Raw genomic sequence first — 24863 nt, 5'->3', positions numbered from 1 at the left:
CATTGTTTAATCCACTCAGTCTGTGATATTCTTTTATGGCAGCTAGAGCGGACTAACATGGTAGCATCGATACTTATCCTCCAATCCTCTTCTCTTTTGTTTATGTGGATACAATATGTGGCCCAGGATCATATCTGGTAAGTTTTAGGCCATCAAATACAACTTTCTCCATCTTTTCACCGTAGATCGATCACATTTACCTCCTCTGGACTACGAGAACTCTCCGCGACACTTCCTTTCACGGCTTTCACAAATACTGTTTCCTCTGCCTCAAACACTTCCTTTTGCTTGACTAGTGCTGCCTCCTTATCCTTCAAATTCAGCTCCAAGAAATATTGCCTGATCACTCAATTATGAGATCAATTTCCGTTTTCTGCTGTTGCATGGCACCCCCTGTGTCTCTTTACTAACATTTATCATAACTGTAATGAAATAAGGAAAAGTGTAAATGGCTATCTCATATTCTGAAAGCATAGCCTGTGTCTGTTGGCTCGCTGTGGTTTTTCCAATGCCACACCAGTGTTTTGCACATTTAAGATGCTCAGTGTGTATCTGTGGAATAGATGAATGAGTGAAATTATATATAGTTTTCTTCTTAATTGTGATGCTGGATTTCCTGGACATCCCTACCTCTGGTGATTGCAAATGAATCCTCAGACAACAATTGTGCAGGGATAGTTTATGCCATCACCAGGGCCTTCCCTTAGGGTCAAATATATGAACCACACTCCTGTAGCATATACTTCCATCCAGCTGAGCAAATTCTCACTCAAGGAGAGCCATCTAGATTAACCATTTGAAAATCCCTTTGGAACAATGCAATTATTCCGCCAAAGTCACTACTATTACAACGAAAAAGTATTCGTGTATTTACTTTGCATTCTGTGACATCATCCATCAAACTTAAGTCACCCACAGCATATGAAAATATAAAATTTAATTTCATTTTTTACAGAGCTCTTTAAAATAGTTAATTAAAAAGAACTGCAGTAAATTCTTCAATCCTAATATGTTGTTGAGGAAGAGCTGGGAAACAGTAGGAATGTTCCTTCTTTTAAAGGAAACATTCAGCTGGGTGCAGTGGCTCACGCCTGTGATCTCAGCACTTTGGGAGGCCTAGATGGCTGGATCACCTGAGGTTGGGAGCTTGAGACCAGCCTGGCCAACATGGTGAAACCCTGTCTCTATTAAAAATACAAAAATTAGCTGGGCGTGGTCTTGGGTGCCTGTAATCCCAGCTACTTGGGAGGCTGAGGGGGGAGAATTACTTGAACTCCGGAGGCAGAGGTTGCAGTGAGCCGATATTGTGCCAGTGCACTCCAACCTGGGCAACAGAGTGAGACTATATCTGTTATGTATCCACATGAAGGGGAGGGGAGGGGAGGGGAGGGGAGGGGAGGGGAGGGGAAGGGAGAAAAGAAAAGATCCATAGAAAGTTTTCAAAATAACCAGTTAGTTCATGACAGCATTTCATTCTAGAATTCACTAGGACCTTTGGGGAACTTAACTCCATATATATCTATCAAATATCCTAGTTAAGGAAGAAAGCATTCATTAAGGATATAAAAGTAAGTCAGAGAACATGAGGGGGGATTTAAAAACCCAAGCTAGGATGCTGACCAAATCACATGACAAAATTGATTGCTCCAATGGGGACATCACAGCTGCCACCAATGACAACATAGTTTACAGTGAAAGTCCCATTGACCCTAAACACTGACACTAGTTTTGCGTGAATGGGTTATTAATTATCTATAACCACCACATCTGAATGTTTTTCTTGAGGAATCTGCTTCTTCACATCAGTAGTTTCTGAATGAAAACTGGCCTTTCTACACTGGGTTGACGGAGCCTGGGTCACATGCCTGTACCCTAAGTGTAATAAACTCTGAGAAAGTATATATCTGTCTTTTCCCTTGGGGAGGCAGAAAATGATGATGTTGGGAATCCCCTAAACATAGGAAGGATTTTTCAATATAGGATGGCTCAAAAAGAGTGACCAATGTCTTGTCCACTATCCAAATCATAGGAGGCACAAGGGAAATGCCACAGAAAATATGAGTAAAGGGCATAGATTTCTTCTAGAAATGATTATTGACCTATTTATTTCTTGCATTCCCAGTTGTTTTCAAATGTTATTGGCACAGATTGCTCGAGTCAGACTTACTATCTTCTTTGTTCCTTATATGCAGTTTCACTGAATAACAGAGAATATAAAAACAAAACAAAACAAAACAAAACAAAAAAACAGCAGCAACAAACTGCAATGAATCAAAAACTACAATTTCCTAAGTATCATATTTGGTGTTTACTATTAATAATGACTCTGAGCAGGAGAGTGTACATTATACATACACACACAGTCACATACACACACATAAATGTATATATTCTAGTGTGATTTTTATAGATAAGGAAACTGAGTGTCCGAGGTAAAATGGCAAATAGGCTGAATGACCCAGTAGCAAAGTCTCAATTTCATACCTGTTATTAATACTTTGAAAGCTCACTCTCCAATTACAATGCTCTTCTGCTTCTCATTGCACAATTACATCACTAATAATCCATTTTGAGATCCTGGGACTTTCCATATCTATGTTCCACTCTAGGCACCAACTCATATAAGATGCAATTAGGGCTGAGTGGGTGTGGTGGCTCACGCCTGTAAGTCTAGCCCTTTTGGAAGCCAAGGTGGGAGCATGGCTTGAGTCCAGGTGTTTGAGACTAGCTTGGGCAACATAGTGAAACCTTGTCTTTACAAAAAATCAGAAATTAGCTGGGCATGGTGGTGACCTCTCTAGTCCCAGAATATTCAGGAGGCTGAGGCAGGAGAATTGCTTGAGCCCAGGAAGTCAAGGCTGCAATGAGCCATGATCACATCACTACACTTAGCTTGGGCAACAGAGTGACCCTGTTTCAAATTTTTAAAAAATACAGGCCGGGCGCGGTGGCTCAAGCCTGTAATCCCAGCACTTTGGGAGGCCGAGACGGGCGGATCACGAGGTCAGGAGATCGAGACCATCCTGGCTAACACGGTGAAACCCCGTCTCTACTAAAAAATACAAAAAATTAGCCGGGCGAAGTGGTGGGCGCCTGTAGTCCCAGCTACTCGGGAGGCTGAGGCAGGAGAATGGCGTGAACCCGGGAGGCGGAGCTTGCAGTGAGCTGAGATCCGGCCTCTGCACTCCAGCCTGGGCGACAGAGCGAGACTCCGTCTCGAAAAAAAAAAAAAAAAAAAATACAGTTGAGTCCTCTGGGTGGCTACTAAGCAATATATTTCATTAGGCAATAGTTTCCAAATATGATATATGCATTTTGACATGTAACCTATCTATGCAGCTTGCTAGCTAGTTATAAAGTATCTACATGCAAAATTCCCCTTGAGTGACTAGTAAAACCCAGCACATTTTTACTCTTGAAACATAACATATTAATCTCTTTAAAAAGACTAAAGTAGTAAGTGCTTATTGTTAATACTTTGTCTCTTCAGAATCCTTCCTTCCTCTAGGAACAGTAGTGCCCTTCCATTACGGAACTGCTCCTTTCCTATCTCAGATGCATAGTTCCACTCAGGCTGCCAATGTTAGTCCTTCATTCACCCACTGCCTGCAGGGCAAATGCAAAGTAGGCCATGTCCTAGCAATCTTCCTCAGAATTTGTCAAAGTATAACTTAGGGAATAGTGGCAGTCTTCCTAGTGTCAAATTTGAGCTGAAATATAAGGCTGAAATGTTGGTAAACATCTTCCTGGTGCCAGGGGAAGAATATCAATATAAGTAAACAAAGCTGCCCTCTGGAAGAAGCAGAAGAGAAAAGAGAGAGTGCAACACGCTTTACAAATAGAATTACTGGTGCTAGTTGAGCTGGACGACATTGGTGTCTGTGCTTCTCCTCTGATTTGTATACATGAACATTTCTCTTTAGGGTTTATGGTATCTGTATCAGGTTTCTGTCATTTGCAACAAAAACATGTCTGCATAAAGTGAGTAACGATATAATAACATATTTTTGAATTTTTTGAAGCCAAAAATCAGGAAAGGTAGTCTTATTCTCATCAGGTCATAAATTAATAAACAGGTTCTTTTTATACATCAGTAAGTGAAGGGTTCACTGTCTAAGGCACATGTATCAGTCAGAAAAGACTTCAACAAAGGTTCTTAAAATTTATGTTGAAAATAACATTTAGCAACTCTCTGATATTATTTGTACTAGATTATCCGCCCTCTGTAGGGAAAGTATGTCCTGGAATAACTTCAAAGGCTCTAAGCACACTTCCGATCTGTCGTTGACCTCTGTCCCCTTTCATCCCTGTTTTGGAAAAGACACACAGATTTCATCACAGAAAGCTCCAGGACCATGACTCCACTACTACTTTGTGTTTTGAAGTCCTTGCCTCTCACTTTTATTCCATGAAAACTGGCAATGATAATATCCACTCACAACTTCTTTTTCATTTGAGATACCAAAGGATACCTCTTCTCTAACAGAGATATGACCAAGTAGCACTTGTACATTTCATGATATAATATAAGCTAAATTGACCAAGGATATCTCATAGTGCATTCTCATCCCATGTAATAATGTATATAAATTATATTGTTGTTACACAATAAATCAAGTCCTCATGTTTGTAATGATCAGTATAGTCTATATAACTGTAGAGAAAGGGAAGATGCATGCCAGATCAAACTACCTTGCCAGGAGGTGTCCAGAGGGACATACGTCCTTCCACTTATATTTAATTGGTCAGAAATAGTCACTTGGTCTCAGTCTAAGGGGAGGAAAGCTGGGAAATATAGAGGAGTGCATGGATACATGGTGAGCATAATAGTTTCTGCCACACTGTGCCATATATCCTAGAAAGGTTTAGTAATATTTATACCTACGGATGAAAAAAAGAGCCTAACACGGCATAGATATAAAAAGTCCACAGCCTACTTGCATAGGGCTGTCAAAGTGTACCTCGTACTTTGTGCTTTTTATAAATCTAAGATGAAAGCCCTAGCTATCTCAAACACAGGAATGGAATAACTTTCTTTTTTTATTGTTGCTAAGACATTGCACAGTATGAATTATTTTAATAGCCTCCCTCATTCTGCAAAATATTAGGGCACAATGCAGAATAATATATTGAGCTTATTTAAAATTTTAAGAGAATAGAAAAATACATATTTGATGTTATGACCACCAACCTGCTATGTTAAAGCCTTTTGCTTCTTGGCCTCCAATAAAATAAGCTCAGTGTTCTAACGTTCAATCCCTGTGTAAAGCAGTACCTCACAAAACTATTACCCTTACTTTCACACAATTGGCCTTCACTATTCACATAAAACAGAAAAATAAGTTACCATGGAGACAAAGCCAATTCTCCTCTCCAGAATGGCTGATTCTTCCAAGTCAGAACGGAATTTTACCAGAAAAGTCACATAAAGTACTCATAGAAACTGGCAGTCCAAAATCTGTAGTCAGTAACTGTATAGGTAACCATGTATAGATTATCATTCAATAGAACACAAAAACAAATATTGTACTAAAGACAATCCTATGTAATCGCTATTTACAAAATAAAACCCTATGTCCTTCTAAACAGTGTAGAAAGTTTAAATTCTGTTTTCTACCTCTACTTAGTGCTTTATTAATGGGGTGACCATACTGTTTGACCTATTAGCTAAAATTTGCTAGACCTCCAGGAGAACATATGGACATCCAGATGGGTTGCTGTAATTTAATGCCATTATTCTAAGGATGAAGTAAGGTATAAACATAATTTGCATTCTTCTCCATCCTTCCTGCAAACCTTTCATTAGTTTCATTTTTAATTCAGACATCAGAAGGGAAGATAATACCTTGCTACCAAAGCCCAGATGCCAACTAATTACTACAAGAGACTCCAGTCCTGACATCACAGGCCAGGCCTCTGAACACGTTCTGTCTTACTCAGTGACCCCACAGTAGTGATTAATAGGTTGAGTGCTAAGCCCTAATGAATGTGTCAGATCTTAGGTGTTCTCTAGGCTAACGCAATTAGCATAGCATTGAACAGAATATTTCAGCTACTTGCTAGAGAGACTCATTATACTTCATATTAAACTATGTCTTTTCACCTTATGCTCTTTAAATTTATTTTATAATCATCAACCTAAAAGACTCCTATAAATATATTTCATATATTTTATGAAAATTTAAGTATTTTAAAATCAAATATTGATTTTCTTCTACAACAGTGAACCCCTGTGTTGTGTATAAAGTGAAGTTGTTTTCAGAGATACTTGTTAAAATGCAAGTTTCTGAACTCTATCAACAGAAATCCTGATAAAAGGGGATTTGAGATAAGGCCCAGGACTTCATTTTTAACAAGACTCATGACTCAGAAGCAAAGCATTTTGTAGACCACACTTGAAGAAAGACTGGAATGTGAGTAACAGGACTAATACCTGTGTCTTAGATTAACTGACTATATCAGACTTTTTGTTCTAAATAGTTACTATGTTTCTTAAAAAAAAATTATCGCATCCACATTAAGAAAATTGTTTCCACATTAGATTATAATTTTAAGTATGCCAATTATTTTTGGTTAAAAGATTAGAAACTAATTATCAGGATAAGATGTAGATGTTATTTCCAACAAATTATGTAAATGTATAAGATCTATATTCAACAGTGGACACGGCAGGTAAAAGCATTTTCATCCACTAGACAATGGGCATAGAATTGTGTTTACAGTTTTAAAAGAAGGACCAAAGGTGAGCAGAATTTCTTCAATTCCTGACTTTTCTCTATGGCCAGAGATGAAACATTTACATGTTTTAACCCTGATAATGGAGGACGTTAGGCAATATTCCAGGTATTTACTTGGATCTAACCTAGATATTGCCATCATCAACTACTAAATACTAAGAATTTGTATGTATCTAGCATTGCTTTCACAAAATAAGCATATATAAAAACCCTATCACCCTAAAAATTTTAAGGCAGCTTTTTCCAAATTTATAACTATTTTAACAAACTACCATTTTCTTCCTGAATTTCAAAAGAATTCTTTTGTGCTTTTAAAAATTTATACCATACATAGTAAAACAGAAAAGTAAGTATGAATAAAATGAAAACATTTATTTGTAGTAAATACAGGATATTTACTTTTCATAATTTCATATTGAGATTTAGTAGTTGGAGAAAGTTAATTATGCCACTGTACATTCTAATGTTCCTTTTAGATCCAGCCAGAGGGTGGAGGGCTGTCATAGGCAAGTCTATAAACACATGCATATTTTGTTCAGTGGAGAATGTTGAGAAACCAAGCTCTGTCTAGGACTGGCTGGATGTTTTGTAGTTCTGTTTCTTCCTTTAGGAAGGCTGCATTTCCCAGCATCCATGGTCCCTGACTCTGGGTAGGGCAGTATAAGTGTTCTAATCAATGGAATATGTACAGAAATAATGTTTATTCCTTCCAGGCCTACCCCCTAAAACAGTCCACATGATCTTCTGTGCTGTCTGCCTTTACTATTTGTCCAGCAGATGGAGCAGATTTAGGGAACAACATACAAAGCCTTGGGTGATAGAATAGCCACCTGTTGAAACATTGCTCCAGCAAGAAATAAACCATATTGTTTTAAGCCATTGAGACTCTGAGGTCTGAAAACTAATAGACAATGTAAATTAAGATTTGGTTAACTAAAACGGTGTATAAAATTGTGTCCTACTGATGAGTCAGTCAACTATCTGCTCAATAAATAATTATGACTATATAAGACCTGAAGTTCAAATTCAATGGACTTACATTAATTCAGTAGAAGAGACTGTTTCAATTGTATTTAAGAGGCAAAAAAAAAAAAAAAAAAAAAACAAAAAAAAAACAAAAAAAAAACTCCTATGTATCTTAATATTAGCACGTTTTGGAGTTTAAGTCAAGATGATTATGTGCTGCTCTATACAGGAATATCTACTCTACAATACCTACTGTTTCTATGGTCATAAGAAATAACATTCTTACAATCTATAAAGCAACTCCCCAAAGGAGATTCACAGAATGTGTGTTAGAAGTAGAATTTTGCATTGACATGCCCAAATAGTATTTAAAGGATACCTTTTGATACTGGAAGAAAAATGCATCTTTAACCTAACCGAATGGATAAGGGAAACATATGCTGTATTAATATAAAATCACTATACATTAAAAAGTAGAAAACACATTCCAGCACCAACACACATAAACACACACACACACACACACACACACACACACACACACACACAGAATTATTTCAGGATCAACTGTTTACCTTCATAGTGCAAGAAAAAGATAATGTCCTAAAGAATAATTATTATGTCACTGAACAAATGATGTTGGTGGAGGTGGTACACAAGCCACCGAGCTGAGATGGAAAGAAATGAATCAGGTTTACAGAAGGCCTGGGCTACATCTGGCTTTGTCACTCTCTAGATGTAAAGAGAAAGATGTCACTTTCTAGATGTAAAAGTCAGAGACCATAGGTGTCAAATGCTTGGAGTTGCAGTCTCTATTTGCCACTAACAAGCTGTTTGACTTGGGAGAGCTATCTTATCTATTTCCTCAGCTATCGAATAAAGAGAAGATAATACTTATTTCACAGATCATTAACAGGATTAAGTCATATCACACATATTAAGTACTTAGGCCTTGGGTGAAAGTAAATATTACTAAATACTAGATATTATACTAATGTCCTATCTCCATGACTAAGAGCCATATTATCGTTACTTGAAAAATAAGAAATCACAGAAGATAATTGATATAATTTCTTTAAATGACTATAGTCTGAGTCTATATCTATCCCTTAAAGTCAAATACCCACTTGAAAAATAAAAACTCTAAAAGACATATTTTAAGTAATGACTTTCAAGAAATTCTACAAGAGAGTCTGGTCTGCTACTGAGATTGATTTAAAGAAAATAGGTGACATAATAAGGCACCAATAATTCCAAATTTTTAACATTTAGAAGTGGGATGGTACTTTAATCTATTCATTATCCTTCATGACTCATACCTTCATTTGAACATAGAATGTAATAAGGTAATTTTCAGGCAACCATTTAAGTTAAAAAGATGTCATATTTAATTAGTCTTACAGAGATAAATAATCATTTCAGTCACACAAATTTGAATGGGTCTAGAATGTACATGTTAACACTTCATTTTTGCAGCTTAAAGTGATGTACTTTCTGGGCTTATAAACTGTCAGCAACTTAAATTTTCTTCTCATTCAGAAGAAAGCATTTCTACCAGAGGTTTCAATAGTGAAAAATGACATCAGCAATATGAGGTGGACTTTATTTCAAACTAAATGAAGTAGCTTCACTTGGAAATTCCATAATTTAGTAAATCTTGCTTTGTGCTTACAAATTCTTATTCAAACAAATTCCCTATTAAGACTCGATTCAAAGCAAATAGCTTAAGATACTGAATCACTAAAATCACTGAAAGTTCAGTTCTAATTATACTTTTGATTGGCCTTAAGTGACTATAACATAAAAACAGGGTTTTAATATACCAAGACACTATATGTAAAACATTGTGACACGGAGGAATTATTTTCTTAATTCAGGATTCTATTTACTGCAAGAAGCTTACCTCCTGCGTACATAACAGCCAGCATAATGGATGATATCCATGCTATTTCACTGTAGGTAGTGTGGAATATTTGCTGAATTTCTTTGAAGAATACGGTGATGGCTTTAGGGAATGCATATGAAAATCCAATGGAGATAAAAGCTGCTCCAACCACAACCCAGCCCCATCCTCCATCTGGAGGTGGATGCGGAGGTGGGGTACTTGGCATTGGTGGCATTTCTGCTCCTCTAATGAAAATTCAAGTAATCTATATTTAAAAAAATGAAATAACAGTTTAAATTTTATTTTCCCTTTTGTTTACCACTCTTGATAGTCACTAAAATAGTACTTTCTAGTTAAAACTACAATATGACTTTTTTTCATGAATATTTTTCACACTCTTCTATTCAGAAAATTACCAGAAAATGTACAAAAAAAAAATCAATGCAAGTTATATACCTTTGATTATTGTGGGCTAAATATTTAAATAATTTAATGTGATTACTGAAACAAAAATTACTCAAAGTGAAGAATTTAGATCTGAACTGAAGTACAATTTTACATTATACATCAGACGTAGCTCTAAGATAGATCTCATACATATTTTACTTCAATCATCAGTTGTTTTAACCTCAATAATTGATAATTTTGGTCTCATTTTTCCTTCCTGCTTAAGGCTAAGCCAAGGAATGAAATGATGGTTGCACAGCCTTTTGACATGATCTATTGGCTTTTTTTTTTTTTTTTTTAGTGCTTTCTGTTGTCTAGCTTTTTGATGATTGTCGAGATAACTCTAACTCACTTTATTTTGGGGTGGGGGGCGGGATGGAGTCTCACTCTGTGGCCCAGGTTGGAGTGCAGTGTCATGATACTGGCTCACTGCAACCTCTACCTACCAGATTCAAGCGATCTTCATGCCCCAGCCCCCTAGTAGCTGGAATTACAGGCAGGTGCCACCATGCCTGGCTAATTTTTGTATTTTTAGTAGAGATGGGGTTTCGTCACATTGGCCAAGTTGGTCTCAAACTCCTGACCTCAGATGATCCACCCACCTCAGCCTCCCAAAGTGCTGGGATTACAGGCATAAGCCACCACCTCCGGCCCCCACTATTTTTTAAAAATAAAAATTATATATTTAAGGTGTAAAATGTTTTGTTATACACATTCATAGCAAAAATGATTACTACAGTCAACCTAATTAACATACCCCTCGCCTCATAGAGTTACCGCTTTTCTTTTTTGTGCTCAGAACACCTGAAATCTACTCTGTTGGCAAATTACCAGTATACTATACAGTATTACTAACTATACTCACCTAGTAGTTCAAGGCTGCAGTGAGCTCTGATGGAGCCACTGCACTCCATCCTGTGTGACAGAGAGAGGCCCTATCCCTAAAATGTTTTTTAATTAAAATAAAATAGCTAAATAAGCTTTAATTGCCACAATGATTTGTACAGAAAATATCTCACTTTTAAAAATGTTTTTTATAAATATATTTTACATGTCTTAATTATATACTCATACATCAAAAAAATTAGCTTTTTTATATATTTACTTGTATCTATTATATATTTATGGGGTACAATGTGATGTTTTGATATATGGTTATTTTTTAAAAAGCAGTCTCAAATTACTCTTTTATAGGAAGTAGAGGTATAATTGATAAATGCGCCTACCATTCTATTAGACGCTATAGGTGAAAAAAATTTTAAAAATTGTTAAATGGTATGAAAAAGGTAAATCCTTCTGATTTTCCCAAGAAAATACAATAAAGTAAAATTTAAAGTTATTCCTGACTAAATATACAGATATAAAATATGGCTTTAGATACAGTGGCATTAATTTGATGGAATAGTCTCAAAAGTTCAAATTACTTATCTTATTGAATTAATGCATGATACTCAAAGTAATCTATAATGTAATCTATAAGTATACAAAAATGGATAAGGGGATCTCACTCAATAAATATTGTGTACTTATTATGCTAAATACATGTTTTTTATTTTCAGTAAGTATTCAATTTAGTTTCAATAAAAGCCTTTTCCAGTATTTTTTTGTATTTTTAAAATGTGACAAATTTCAGAAATATTAAGAAGCCTTACCCCAGTAAAATAGTAATGGAAGGGACTCAATTTCCCTAATCACTGCTGACTTTACAGATAATATAAATAGAATTAGAAATAAGACTACCGAGTAATGTAATTTAGGGAGACAAAAAGCAAGCAAAAAAATTGTTGGCATTTTTATTACAGCTTCTCTGCATATCTATAGTATTCTTATTGATCAAAATGGTCCCAGGCATCTGATTTTCAAAAAATGAATAAAATAACTTGAAATATTTTATTTTATAGGTATACATTTGTATGTTAGAAGCCTACCAAAAAATGTCATGGAAACTATAGTGACAAGGTCAAATGAAAGGCTTTAACGACAAACAAATAATGCACATAATGTAGAGCCTAGTCAATCACAGTAATCGGGGCAAAGCCACTTCTATAAGTTAATGTCGTGCAAATGCTAAAATTGCTAAAATCAACCCAAAATACCACACCTCTCAATAATTATTTTGAGATGGTTTGTAGTCTTCAGCATGTATACAGCTTGCTTTTGCAATCATTTTTGCTTTCTTAGAAACATAAAAATTACTTGTCTTCTATCTATCAATTCATCTATTAATTGGGAGATAAGTTTATTTCTCCTTGGTCTTCAGTTAACCTAACATGATGGCTTTACATCACATGTGAACTGGAAATAGTATCTTTGAAGATGTATAATATTTAAGGAAAAAAGAAAAGGAAATAAATATTGTAAGTGTTAGTGAAACCAGTTGAAAATAGCAAATGATCTTTGAAAGTTGACTAAAGTATCTGAATCTATATATTACTAGGTTTTATTACTATACTTTAAAGTACCTATTTTATTGCTTGAAAATTTAAAAAAGAAACCATAGACGAATACTGAGGAAATGCCAAAGGACATTTATGTCATAAACTACTCTTTGTCGTATAATCAGCATGTAAAAACAGTTATGGGGCTTAAAGTCCTCACTCGGCAGTTTTCCTGCTTGCATAAAGAAAACTAAACCATCTTTTATTACTAATTCATGAGTTTAAACTATTGTAGTTTTGATCACATCTGCTATAGTAAACATTCAGAAATACAACTGGATGATTTATTTTTTACTCACTTCAAAGATCATAAATAACATTTCTAAGTAATCTTAAACCCATATTTTAAAATAATAATATCAATACAAATATTATAATTCATTAATATTCAAATCATGTTATCAAGATGGGATTTCCATTTTACAGACAGGAAACTATGCCCATAGGAAAGTAAAGAGGTGTGTGTAGATTCACACAATAAATAGGTGTCAACACTAGTATAAATTCTATGAATTAGAATTTTCTCAGCATTTAAATATGCTCCACCTTAAGAAATGGAACACTCATATTAAAATAATTTGAAGTTATAGACCCTTTAAAAGCATTCTACTTGGTATGCTCCTATACAAAGAATAAGATAGAAAAGAGAATGTATACACACGCACACACACACACATATACACAATTCTATTTTCTAAAATTCTAGTTTATTGTGAAATTATACATTTAAGCCTATTTTCCTTTACATGGTTTCATCTTGTGTCATGAAAATTAAGCATAAGAGCTTCAAATGCTACAAATATCGGCTCCATCATTTACTCTGTAACGTTTAGTAAAGTAATAAAACTGAGTCTGTGGTGTCATCTGTAAAAACAGGATAATAACTATATTTATTTATAAGGTAATTAAGAGCATTAACAGAAGACTACATGTAAATGGCATGACTAATATGTACTAGACAAATTTACCTATCATTATCCTAATTTTTATTAAAATTATACATAAAATGACAATGAGTGAAGATCTTAAAATTACATTTTTAGAGAGAAAAAATATATATGTGGCTTTCGAAATTCCATGTCTTTTATTACATTTAATGTAGAAGCTATAACTGTTAAAAGCCAAATCTTAAAGTGAAATTTGCATGACAATCTCGAGTGTCAAAAAAAGTTGCATGAAGAGTACCTACCTCACAAGAGTAGTGTAAGAATTAAATGAAATAGTGTATGCTTGCCTCAGATTAGTGATCTGCGCATAGTTCAGTGTTCAATAAACCATAGTTTAGGTTGAATGTGAAATCCTCCAGAATTTCTCTAAAAATATTAAATAATTTTAGGATCTTCAGAAAATAGCAATAGCCATTTTTAATCTAATCACCTCTGTGTAGCCCTCTCTGACCACATCACTCTTTCTCTACCAAAAAGCAACAACTATCCCGAATTGTATGATGGCTTTTAAGTTAATTTTATTTATACTTTTACCATATACGTATGTGTGTATATGTATATATGTTCCTAAATTTATATATAATACATAAACTAAATATATATTATACATAAAATTTGCATTACCTAAAAATCTATAGATCAGAGTTGACATTTAATTCTTAACAATAATTAATAACAATAATTTAATAAAATTATTAATATTTCAAGTATATATTACATTTTAGACATTATATGCATGTAATAATATGCATATGACATATGTAATCTTGGAAACAGTTTTTTAATTTAATATTATAATTTTAGATTTAGACATGATGTACTTAGACTTATAAATCTCATGTCACAGAGTACAGTTGATTCTCATAGTCATGGAAGCTGTGCTCTATAAAGTCACCATGAACAATGAATTACCAAATGCTGAACCGCTGCACATAGTAGAAAAACAAGGTTAGGTTTCTGTGAGACTCTGATCACATTTTTATCAACCAATCAATACAAAACCTTGTTTTACGTGTGTTTCTGTTTAAAGACACCTTACTTAATACATATTGCTGATTCATTGACACTAAACTTACAGGGAATAGTGTCGTAACTCATGTCTGGATGAAGCTTATCTAACACAAATATTTTTTCTATAAGACACTTCACAGTTTTCTCGTGCGGAGGAATGCTAGACAGCACTTCAGCATTACTCTTAGGGAATATTTTAAACAGCAAGATCACCAACAAAAAGCACAAAATGTGAAAAACATGGTATTAGACTATAAAAAGAATACTGGTTTACAGTATGAGAACTTAAACCAGAAGGCAGGGTCTTGCCTTGTTTGACCTCAGCTGGGAATGTAAGTGTTGCATAACAACTTTTTATGCTGTTCTGTGCATGTCAGCAAATGATTGCAAAAGTGCTGTGAATCACAAATTTCTGTGGATATGCAAATTTACAAATATAGAATCACTCATAATAAGGATTGACTATATGTCATTTCTGAATATACATGTGTATGTATCTATATGTAACCCATAGCTAAGTATATATAAAGATTTGAACTGTCTCCAGTTAGATGTCATTATGCTCCTATGAACATTCCTGTACTTTTCTTTCTTGGGGCATTTGTGCAAACAATTCTGCAGAGATACTCGATAGGAATTATAGAAGATTTATTGTAGAAATTTACACTGAAACAAGCAGTGCATAAGAGTTCTCCTTGCCACATATCCTGACCAATGCATAATTTTTAATTTTTTTCTAATGCAGTAGACATGAAAAAATTCATTGTGCTTTTAATTTGCATTCTGTGATTACTAATACTTTTGAGTATCTTTTCATGTAGTTAGAGCCATTCTGTTCTTTAAACACCAGTTCTTGTATTTTACTAGTTATGCTTACACCAATGGAAGAAAGCTTCCAACTTATCCTTCTAAAATTTGGACACTTATGCATCATATTTCTACTTCTATTTCTACTGTAATTACCCTACAAATTTAGAATACATTTTCACTTAAAGATTAAAATAAGTAACTATTTATCATTTGCCAATGATATAAATACTAATTAGTAATTTAAAAATTTAAAAAATAGTTATATCAAAATTATATGTATAAATATGTACTAAAAGAAAACAACTTCCAACTCATTAAGTATTGCTAAATATTTTCACAATTGGATTATGATTCTTCTGAATTGCTTTTTGAATCACAGTTTGCAATAGCTGTGTTTTCTTACACAATATCCTCCTCTGGCCTATAAAGAGCATCCACGGTTTGGCATTTCTACAGAGTACTCCATTACTGTCTCTAGGAATTTCTTTCAAGCTGCTTATGCCACTTTAAATTTTGACACTGATGTTCTTCATCTTACCAGAAAATATCAACAGAAGATAGTCAGTGAACAACAGAACTTACATTCCTTCCTCTAATGGTCCACAAATGGTTTATTGACTGAAATATCAAAAGACTGAAACTGTCCAATCCTGATCAGAAATAATCACTAAAATGTGCGTAGGCATAGGCCATGACGCTCCCATTCCTGCCACCTTAGCAACAATGATCATAAAATGCTATCCAGTGTAAGACATCCTGACTTCAAAGATGTTAAAATGTGAAATACGTGCTTCTTAGAATTGAAGAAACAACAAATGCGTAAATATTTACCTGTATATATGTATATTCAATGTGTGTATATATTTATGTATATAAATTTAATTAAAATGTGCTATATAGAAGTACAGTTTTAAGATTTGAATTTCTCATTTATTTGGATTTCTTTAAAAATCGTAAATAGTTGCATAATCAGTTTTAACAATATTTCACTGGTTAATATTCTCTAAATTATTTCATAAAAAATCCAGGACTGTTTAGATTCTTACCTTATCTCAATATTATAAGCTATTGTAATAAGTACTTTTCTTATAGTTCTGATTTCAATTTGAATCATAGGAAAACATAGATTTCTCCAAATTCCTCATTCTCCCAATGAATAATTTGGAAACAGCTACAATATTTTTGCCTTCAAATAACTTTTCCACTGATTTATTCACTATCCATCTTTCCCATCAGATTCTAAGATAACAAGGCAGTTATTGTATCCCAAGTTCTCAGTATAGTTATTAGCATATAATAGGGTAAATAAAAGACAAATTGATCAATAAATAGCTATAAACATTTGAACTTGGAAAAAAAATTTCACCCATTATGCCATCCACTGTCATTTTATCTCTGTAAGTATGAAGTTTCAGGTTTTGTTTTGTAACGAAGTTAAAGAGAAATAAATCAGAATAAAATGTTAGGCCCCATATGTTTGTTTGAGGCAGACTTTTTTTTTTTTTAACAGTCCTTTCTAGACAGGGGCAGCAATCTCAAGGCAAATGCTGGTAGCAATTATGGTATAAGTACTTGAGAAGAGGTTGGCTTTAGATGACATCCTAAATGAAAAGTAAAGGAAAGGAATATTTGCTAAATGTATCTTGACTATGGTATATACAAGTAAATGATGAGGCCATCATCCAAATTCAGAAAAGGACTAAAAAAACGGAAGCATCGGAAAAACTGAAAGATGTAAAAATGGATAGTAATAGCATACACTACCAGCCCTTTCCTTTGACTCCTCCCATTTTTCTATCTCAAACACACATACACATGTGCATCCACATGCGTGTGCACATGCACACAACTACATATTCACCTCCTCTAAGTATCAATCATATCCCCAGATATATTTTAATGCACAAATGTTCTTTCTTTAACAATTCTGAATGACAATAGGTGACCTGCACATCAGCCCTCCATAGATAATCAGCTGTTTCACATTTCTCTATATTCCGGTCTGAAGGAATATCACCGAGGAATTCTGATTTATATTCCCTATCAAATTCATGTTTTTCTAATGTACTGCCTGTTCATTCTCTGAATTGTCAACTACTTAAATTGTTTCTGCTTTGTTATAAAAGTGAAGCTATTTTCTTAGATGCTACACAAATCATTCCTTTCAAAAGTATACTTGCCTTTAAGTAAAAAACATATGATTAAGCATTTTTTCTCCTCAATCTTTTCTGTTTTTGCACTACATTTTTCCCACAGTTCATCAATTTATTTCTCATTTATATGATATTTTACTCTCGTTTTCAGCACATTTCCTTGATTTGAATGATAACTGTGGGCTCCAGGGTGCAAGGCGCCACTCATATACTTCTTCATTTTCTTATCTACTACTTCTTTTGTTTTTCTTCGTATAAAATGACATCCTATGATCTCTTAACTGATCCATTAGAAAACAGACCCAGAACCAATCAGTTTCAAAAATTCTAATTCCAACATTGTTACGTCTGCCTTATTAGTGACTCTTGAGTTGACCAATTGTCAAGATGCAAGTCATACACACTCATTGGCTTCATGCCTTTTTTTCCTATGCTCAATTCTATAATATTTTAATACAATTTATATCAGTTGTGTCTTATTTCTTTTAACAAGCACAACTTGTAAGCATAGACAAGAAAAACAGAGTTAAAAGCATAGTTTTACCTGTTGATAGATGTCCACTTGAACAGATTTCTTTGGATTATATGTGAAATCTTTAGGCCTAGTCACTAAACCTTGAAGTGTGATATTTGAAAGTATTACAAATGAAGAGAGGTAGAGTAGATTTTGGATTATCTAAAGAAATAGAAAAACAAATCGTTACATGCATATTTGAATTCAGTAAGCCAAATTAGAGCCACTGCCTTTAAATCACCTCAATAAAATTTGAACATCTTTTAATAATTAGTGAAATTGAATACATCTTTGTCAATACAATAATAGAACTAAGATATGACTAAAATGACCAAACATGGCATGAGAAAAAAAAAATAAAAAGTATAAGATTTAAAAAATCAGGTTTTGTTAAAAAGAAAACAACAGTAAACTACAAGCCTATGATTATAAGAAAGAAAATTCTTATTGGCATTCACTATCTGTCACTTAAATAATTCCCTATACTCATTTAAATAATTTTCTCTAAAATTCAATTAAATAAATTAAATATCCATTGACAATGAAAATAAAAAATTGAAATATAATTATTAGAAATACTGTCAGTAATATACATGGCTTATAATAAGACAGACTGGGTTTCAGGAAAGAAACAAATTATTTTAGAGATCTTGTGATTTAGAATTCAAACTTCCTCATCAAATCGGGGTGACAGAAAAATATGCTAAATCTCTAATCTAGCAGATATCTTTGTTTCAATTTAAATATGTTGCTGAATATATAGAATTTAGTACCTAAGAGTTTGTTTGGTTTGGACCAAGGCTTTCTTTCCCTAGATCAAAACTAAGAAAAATGTCAATATCTTCATTAAATACCCAATGTCTGCCTTATATCCAGGGCCACCTATTCTAAAAGTGCTGAACAAAGGTAACACAGCCACCAGGTCAAATGAGGTTTGTATGAGAGTATGAGGAAAGTGTGATCTCCATGCCAAGTCCATGAGAAATGGCGGGTGGGTAAGGACTAGGAAGAAGATGAGTAATAAGGCTTAAAAGTCATGAATAAACACTGAGAAATTCGTAAGGATGGAACTAAAGGTCTAACTTGTGCTAGGAATGAAGAGTTCACACTAAATGGGTCTCCTGGGCCTGGGATTAGAGCAGTGAGAAGAGGCACATACATCAGCTCTGGTCCTACAGGGAGCCTTCAGACCCATCTGCTGCTTTTCAAAGCTGGGTAATTTGAGAATAGCAGCTCCATCCCACCCCAAGTAATCAGCTCATCCAAAGGTAGAAAACCTTTATTTTTTGAAGAAATTATTTTATATCCATTTCCTCTGGCAGGGAGAACTTCCCTGGCTTCCAGGCAAAGCCTCAGAAGAGAACCTGAAGCATATCTAAAAATTAGGTTCTGATCTTCCAGTCTATGTGCTTAATTATACTCATAATTTATACAGGCTCCATGTGGCAACCCTCCAAGAAAATAAAAAAATATATATAATTTATGCAGGCCAGTTTAGGGACCAGATAAAAGAGACCTTGACAAGTCCAAATTCTACATGCTCACCAACATTTCTGTGAAATTTCACAGCACCTTAACTTAATTGGCCCATTTTCTTCCAGAAAGACTAACTCACATCCAGAGTTCCTTTCAACAAATGAGTAAATAATCCAGGAAGACTCTGCTTGATAGTTACATCTATATTGATCTATGTTGCATCCTTTTCTTTACATATATTAAACTATCATCATATATTTCATATACATTTATGCAGATATATTTATACAATGCATTTACTAATCTTTAGTTTTAAAAATGAAAGGTAGTGTTTTAGTGGAAACATTAAAGATGAGGAAGCATAGAAGCAGAGAATAGCATAGTTATTTCCAGATACTAAAAGAGGAAAATGGGGAGGAATTAGTCAAAAAACAAAGATAAAATTATGCAAGATGAATAGATCTTAGAGATCTACTGTACGGCATAGTACTTGTAGTTAACAATACTCTATTGAACACTTAAACCATGTGGTATGAGGGTAGATCTTATGTTGTTTTCTGTTCAGAATGTAACAATAATAAATAAAGAAAGCAGGAGCAAATATCTCCAAACTACCCAGGTTGTACACATTATAGACAGCTTTTTTTGTATGTAAATCATACCCCATTAAGGTGGTTTAAAAGTTTTTTTAAAAAGGTAGTGTTTTAGAGTTTGTGTGTCTGACTACAAAGCCTGTAGAAAACCAACAATCCTTAAGCCAATGAGAAAGCTTTCCTTCGATTTGGAAAAACCATTATTTAGAGGACTGCTTCTTGAAGTCCAAGTAGGCATAAGCTTATTCCCCCTACAAAAGTAGCTTTAATTATTATAGCCAAAAGTTGGGCTTTGCCATCTGCTAATTTTGTTCCTTAGTAATAACTCATATGCCTTTTGTTTTATGATGGGCTTTACTTATAACAGGGTGCATAAAAAATAAAAAAATGTTTTAGAGCTTCTTATTTTTCTAAAAATGCAAATAATTTACTTTCTTAATCCCATGAACTCCAGGGAACTGGTATTTTGAATCACGTTTTATAGACGAGGGCATAAATGATCAGAATTGCAAAGTGACTTTTCTAAGTAAAATGTCTAGTAGGTGACCAAACTGCTACCACAACTAGTATTTTTTTATTAGGGCCTTTGTTGCTGAGTCTACTATAACACAACATGAAAGCTAACTCTTTCTGCATACAATTATACTCCTTCGGTTTTATTCCTCTGGAAATTTCCAAATTTCAGTTCTTGTACATGTCCATTCTGATGGTATTGTTCATCAGAATTTATATTCTTATCTTTGGAATTCAAAAACTACAACTATCCTTCAAAGTCTTTTGAAATTCATCATCTTTCCAGCTCATTTACACCTGTGCTTTCCACAATGTTTTTGAATATATAGGCTCCAATATAATATCACCGTTTACAAGAGTGACCTGCAAGTGTTTTTCAACAATTTATGTGGTGGGATGAACTGAAGCCCAATAACTTCGCCTTTTCTTTTAGAATCAATACCAGTTGATTAAACTATGGAGAAAAATATATAAGACATAGGAGTAATTAAACTATCAGTGATGATCCATGGCTAGACTATAATGTTATACTCAATGCTCTTTCAGTCACATAAAGTATTAGAATGTTCCTTTATTTTGTGAAAAATCTTTCTTCAACTTTCAAAGCCTAAACCAGCATGCCTCCATTCTATGAAGTCTTATCAATATCCCATGCTATCCAGAAGTTTATATTTCAAAATACAGTCTAGAAATAATGGACTCACCAAAGTAGTCCCAAAATAATCAATAGTTCTTAGACTATTGTTTTCACTATAAATTTCTCTAGAAGCCCTATAGTTAAAGCATGAGTTTTTCTCTACATCCTACTTATAAAGTGTTTATAAGTAGTAAGTTATATTATGTTTTTGCCTAAATGAATTAATTTGTTCTCAAAGAATGATTGTCTGGTTTTTTAGCTATTTCCTTTTTTTATACAAAAGGATATAGCAACATCGAATTACTGTACAATGTTTAACTTTAGGTGACAACTCACCCAATTTTACAACAGAAATTAAATTGAACCAAATCTTTTCTTTCCCAACATGTAATTAAATTAAAATTGGACTCTAATCCCAAGAGGCTATTTTATTCTTCAAAGTGGACCATCTCATAAATCCTACTGACTAATTTACTTTGACATCTAGACAAGAGAGATATCAATAGTGCATAGCTCACAAAATGTCAGTAACACAAAACCTGTTTTTAGACTAAACTATTGCAGTGGTTAAATGACTCTGAGAATGCTAATTGGCAATAAGGATCAAACTAATTAAAAATGTTTTATAATGGGAAAGTTAGAAAAAAATAATATAAACCAGTATGTAATTATCTATGAAGAATTGGAAGTGGACCTCCTATACCAAAAAATTCCCCTGATTCCTAATACAGGTTGAACATCCCCAAATCCAAAAATCAAAAAAATTATGCTTCAAAATCCAAAACTTTTTGAGTGCCTATGTGACATCACAAGTGAAAAATTCCACAGCTGACCTGTTTACAAGCATTTCGGACGAGATATACTCAGACTGTAGAATTATGTGTAAAACATTTATAATAGGTTTAATGCCAGCTATGTCCATGTTTGGATCCCCAGAACTTGTAATGTTACCTTATATGGCAAAAGATGTGTATAAATTAAGGCTGTTGAGAGAGAATCTTATCCTGGATTACCCAGGTAGGCTCTAAATGAAATCACATGTATCCTTATAACAAAAAGAGACAGGGGGAGTTCAGAGACAGACACACAGAAAGGAAGATGCAGAGAGGAGATGTGCTGTGAAGATGGAGGCCCAGCAGAAAGTGATGTGACCACAAGCCAAGGAATGCCAGCTGCCACGAGAAACTAGAAGAGGCATGGAACAGAGTCTCCCATAGAACCTTTTTAAGGAATGTGGTTCTTCATCTTGACTTCCAGAAATATTAAGAATACAGTTCTATTGTTTTAAGCCACCAAGTTTGTAGTCGTTTGTTACGACTGCACTAGGAAATTAGGATAGTAGTAGTGGTGACTCATTTATAAAAGCCATTAACCAAGCAACTGCACTACTAAGATGTTTTTCTTGTAGGCACAATTGCACAGGTATGCAAAGACACATGATGTCCAGGGCAACATCATTTATCACTGTGGCAAACTGAAAGTCATTAGAAAATGTATAAATTGTACATTCATAAAAACGTATTAATATCATATAACTATAAAATGAATAGGCAGATTTACACACATTGATATGGCTGAAATGTTGCTAAAAGTGTAATAAATGAAAAAGTAAGATGTAGAACAGAATATAATTATTTTAAATTGTATACACAGAAAGACTACTTAGGTTGAGAAAAGAAAACTAGCTCAGAGCAATATAAGCTATATGGAGTATCGAAATTTATCAGGCCCAGAAAGACAGGAGTATGAGACTTCAGTCAGCCCAGACCCTCTTCCCCACCCATGCCTGGAGGCAATTGTTCAAAGTAATTTTGTTCTTGACTAGCTGCTTCATCCATTATCTTCACGTTCTGGAGTTTGTAATACAAAACAAACAAACAAAAACAATATATAGCCAATCAATAGCTGATGTTATTTTAATGTAATTTTTTTACAAACAACTCAAGAACCCCCTCTTCTTTTCCTTTAAAAATTCACTTGTAGACTGCCACTAATTGGAGTGTATATTCAGGGCAACTGAATCTATGTTCCAGAGCTGCAATCCACAAGCTTGGTCCAAATAAACTTTCTATGCATATTAATTTTGCCTCAGCTTCTTCCTTTAGTGAGATAATACACATACATTTACATATCTATACAAATTATGCCTTTGGAAAGTGACCATGTGGGATTTATATATTTTTGAAATGTTTAAATGTTATATAATGAGTAAATCTTATATTTCTATTAAAAACTTGAAAATACAAAAATGTTGAAATACAAAACTTTAGTATGCAAATATAAATATATTTCCTTACGCGTTTACTTGGTTGTGAGTTGTACTTCTGTTCATATTAAATATAAAATTGTCTTATTTTTTTCTAATGTTTTTCTCCTTGTAGCTAAATTTCTGTCATATTTAAGAGAAATCGATCCTTGCTTATAGATATTATCTAGTTGTTACAGAAAACCAGAATATGCGACCCCAGAATATGACTCTTTAGCTTAAGGATTACTTTGAGCTGATTATTTTGAGAACCATAAGACACAGGAGAAGCTCTGAAAGTCAAGTCACCCTTTTGTAAGGGAAATTTATATCTATAAAGGAAATTTCTATTTTTAATGGTGTCTCCCTCTCTGCACCAGTAAGAGAGGAACAACTAAATCACTAGAGACTTATCAAAAGAGAAGGCATGGACTTAATCTGTGTAACAAACCTTATCATTGTTTATCTGGTTTTCGTAGGCATCTCCACATAACTGGCCCTTCCCTTCCCACACCTTTCTTTCTTTTAATTAGTGGACAATGGTATTTAAGCCTGAATTCAAATCCGCCTCCTTGAGATTCACTCATTTTTCTGGGTATCTCACAAGTATAATGAGGTATATACTTTAATAAACTTCCTTTTGTTTTTCTCTTGTTAATCTGCATTTAGTTACTGGGGTCGCAGCTAAGAACTCAGAAAGTATAGAAAGAAATTATTTTTTTCTTCCCTTACATGGGAAGCTGGAACAGTGCTGAATATCATGCCCCTTCCTCAAAAGGGAGTCAGCCCAAACTTTTAAATACGATTTTCATGTCCTTTAGGGAAAAATTTATCTGGGAGTTTTACATGTTAGCATGTGTGCAGTCTTTAATTATCTCCCAGAGAGAAATTGTGTATATGGCTCTACAGTGAAAGAGGATGGCAACAATCATTGTCTGTATATTCTGTTTTGTTAGTGTTTTTCTCCTTCTAAAGTTTTTAAAGCCACAGAGTCCTTTCTAGGAACGAAATCTTACTCAGAATCCTACTACGCAAACCAGCTACTCTGGTTTATGGGGTTGGGAGTGTCATAGAGAGCCTGGTACTCCACTTATCGGCATCCCCTGACTCCTGAAACGGTCCCTGGTTCTTCCTAAAAAGCTTAGAATTCCTTAGAGCATAGCTGGAAAGCCACTTACAATACTTTTCTTACCTCTCAACTTAGGAAAAAAACAGAATTATATGTAAGAGATTTTTGATCTTCCATTTTGCATTAGTCTCCAAAGATTCTCTGGTGTTTTGGTTATTTTCTCAATTTGAAAGCATTGGATCATTAACTGGCACTACAAAAGAGGAGGTAAAGAAAAATCCCTGGATATTTCTGGGAAGATTACATGGCCAAAGAATCTTTCTGACTTTTATATTAAAATGTCCATTTAAAAAAAAAATCAAATAAAAAAACCCACAGGATCTCCTGATATCAATGATGAGATTCAGAAAGATGTTAGAATC

At 34.0% G+C, this 24863-nt stretch overlaps 1 protein-coding gene across 3 annotated transcripts in view; it reads right to left on the bottom strand.

The window, feature by feature from the left end:
- SLC16A7 (solute carrier family 16 member 7) overlaps positions 1-24863 on the bottom strand; it is a 183877-nt gene that overhangs the window by 70178 nt on the left and 88836 nt on the right. For 2 of the 3 annotated variants that reach the window (XM_008003863.3, XM_008003865.3), the window contains exons 3-4: positions 17939-18070; positions 9607-9853 (exon numbers count right to left, since the gene is read on the bottom strand). In XM_008003863.3, the coding sequence (XP_008002054.1) occupies positions 9607-9823 (217 nt within the window). In that variant the 5' untranslated portion in view covers positions 9824-9853; positions 17939-18070. The remainder of the gene's footprint in view (positions 1-9606; positions 9854-17938; positions 18071-24863) is intronic. The other variant, XM_073020905.1, reaches the window with a different exon arrangement.

Source organism: Chlorocebus sabaeus, chromosome 11 (assembly GCF_047675955.1).
Source record: "Chlorocebus sabaeus isolate Y175 chromosome 11, mChlSab1.0.hap1, whole genome shotgun sequence".
Classification (NCBI taxonomy): Eukaryota; Metazoa; Chordata; class Mammalia; order Primates; family Cercopithecidae; genus Chlorocebus; species Chlorocebus sabaeus.
This window is presented reverse-complemented; position numbering and strand designations above follow the sequence as displayed.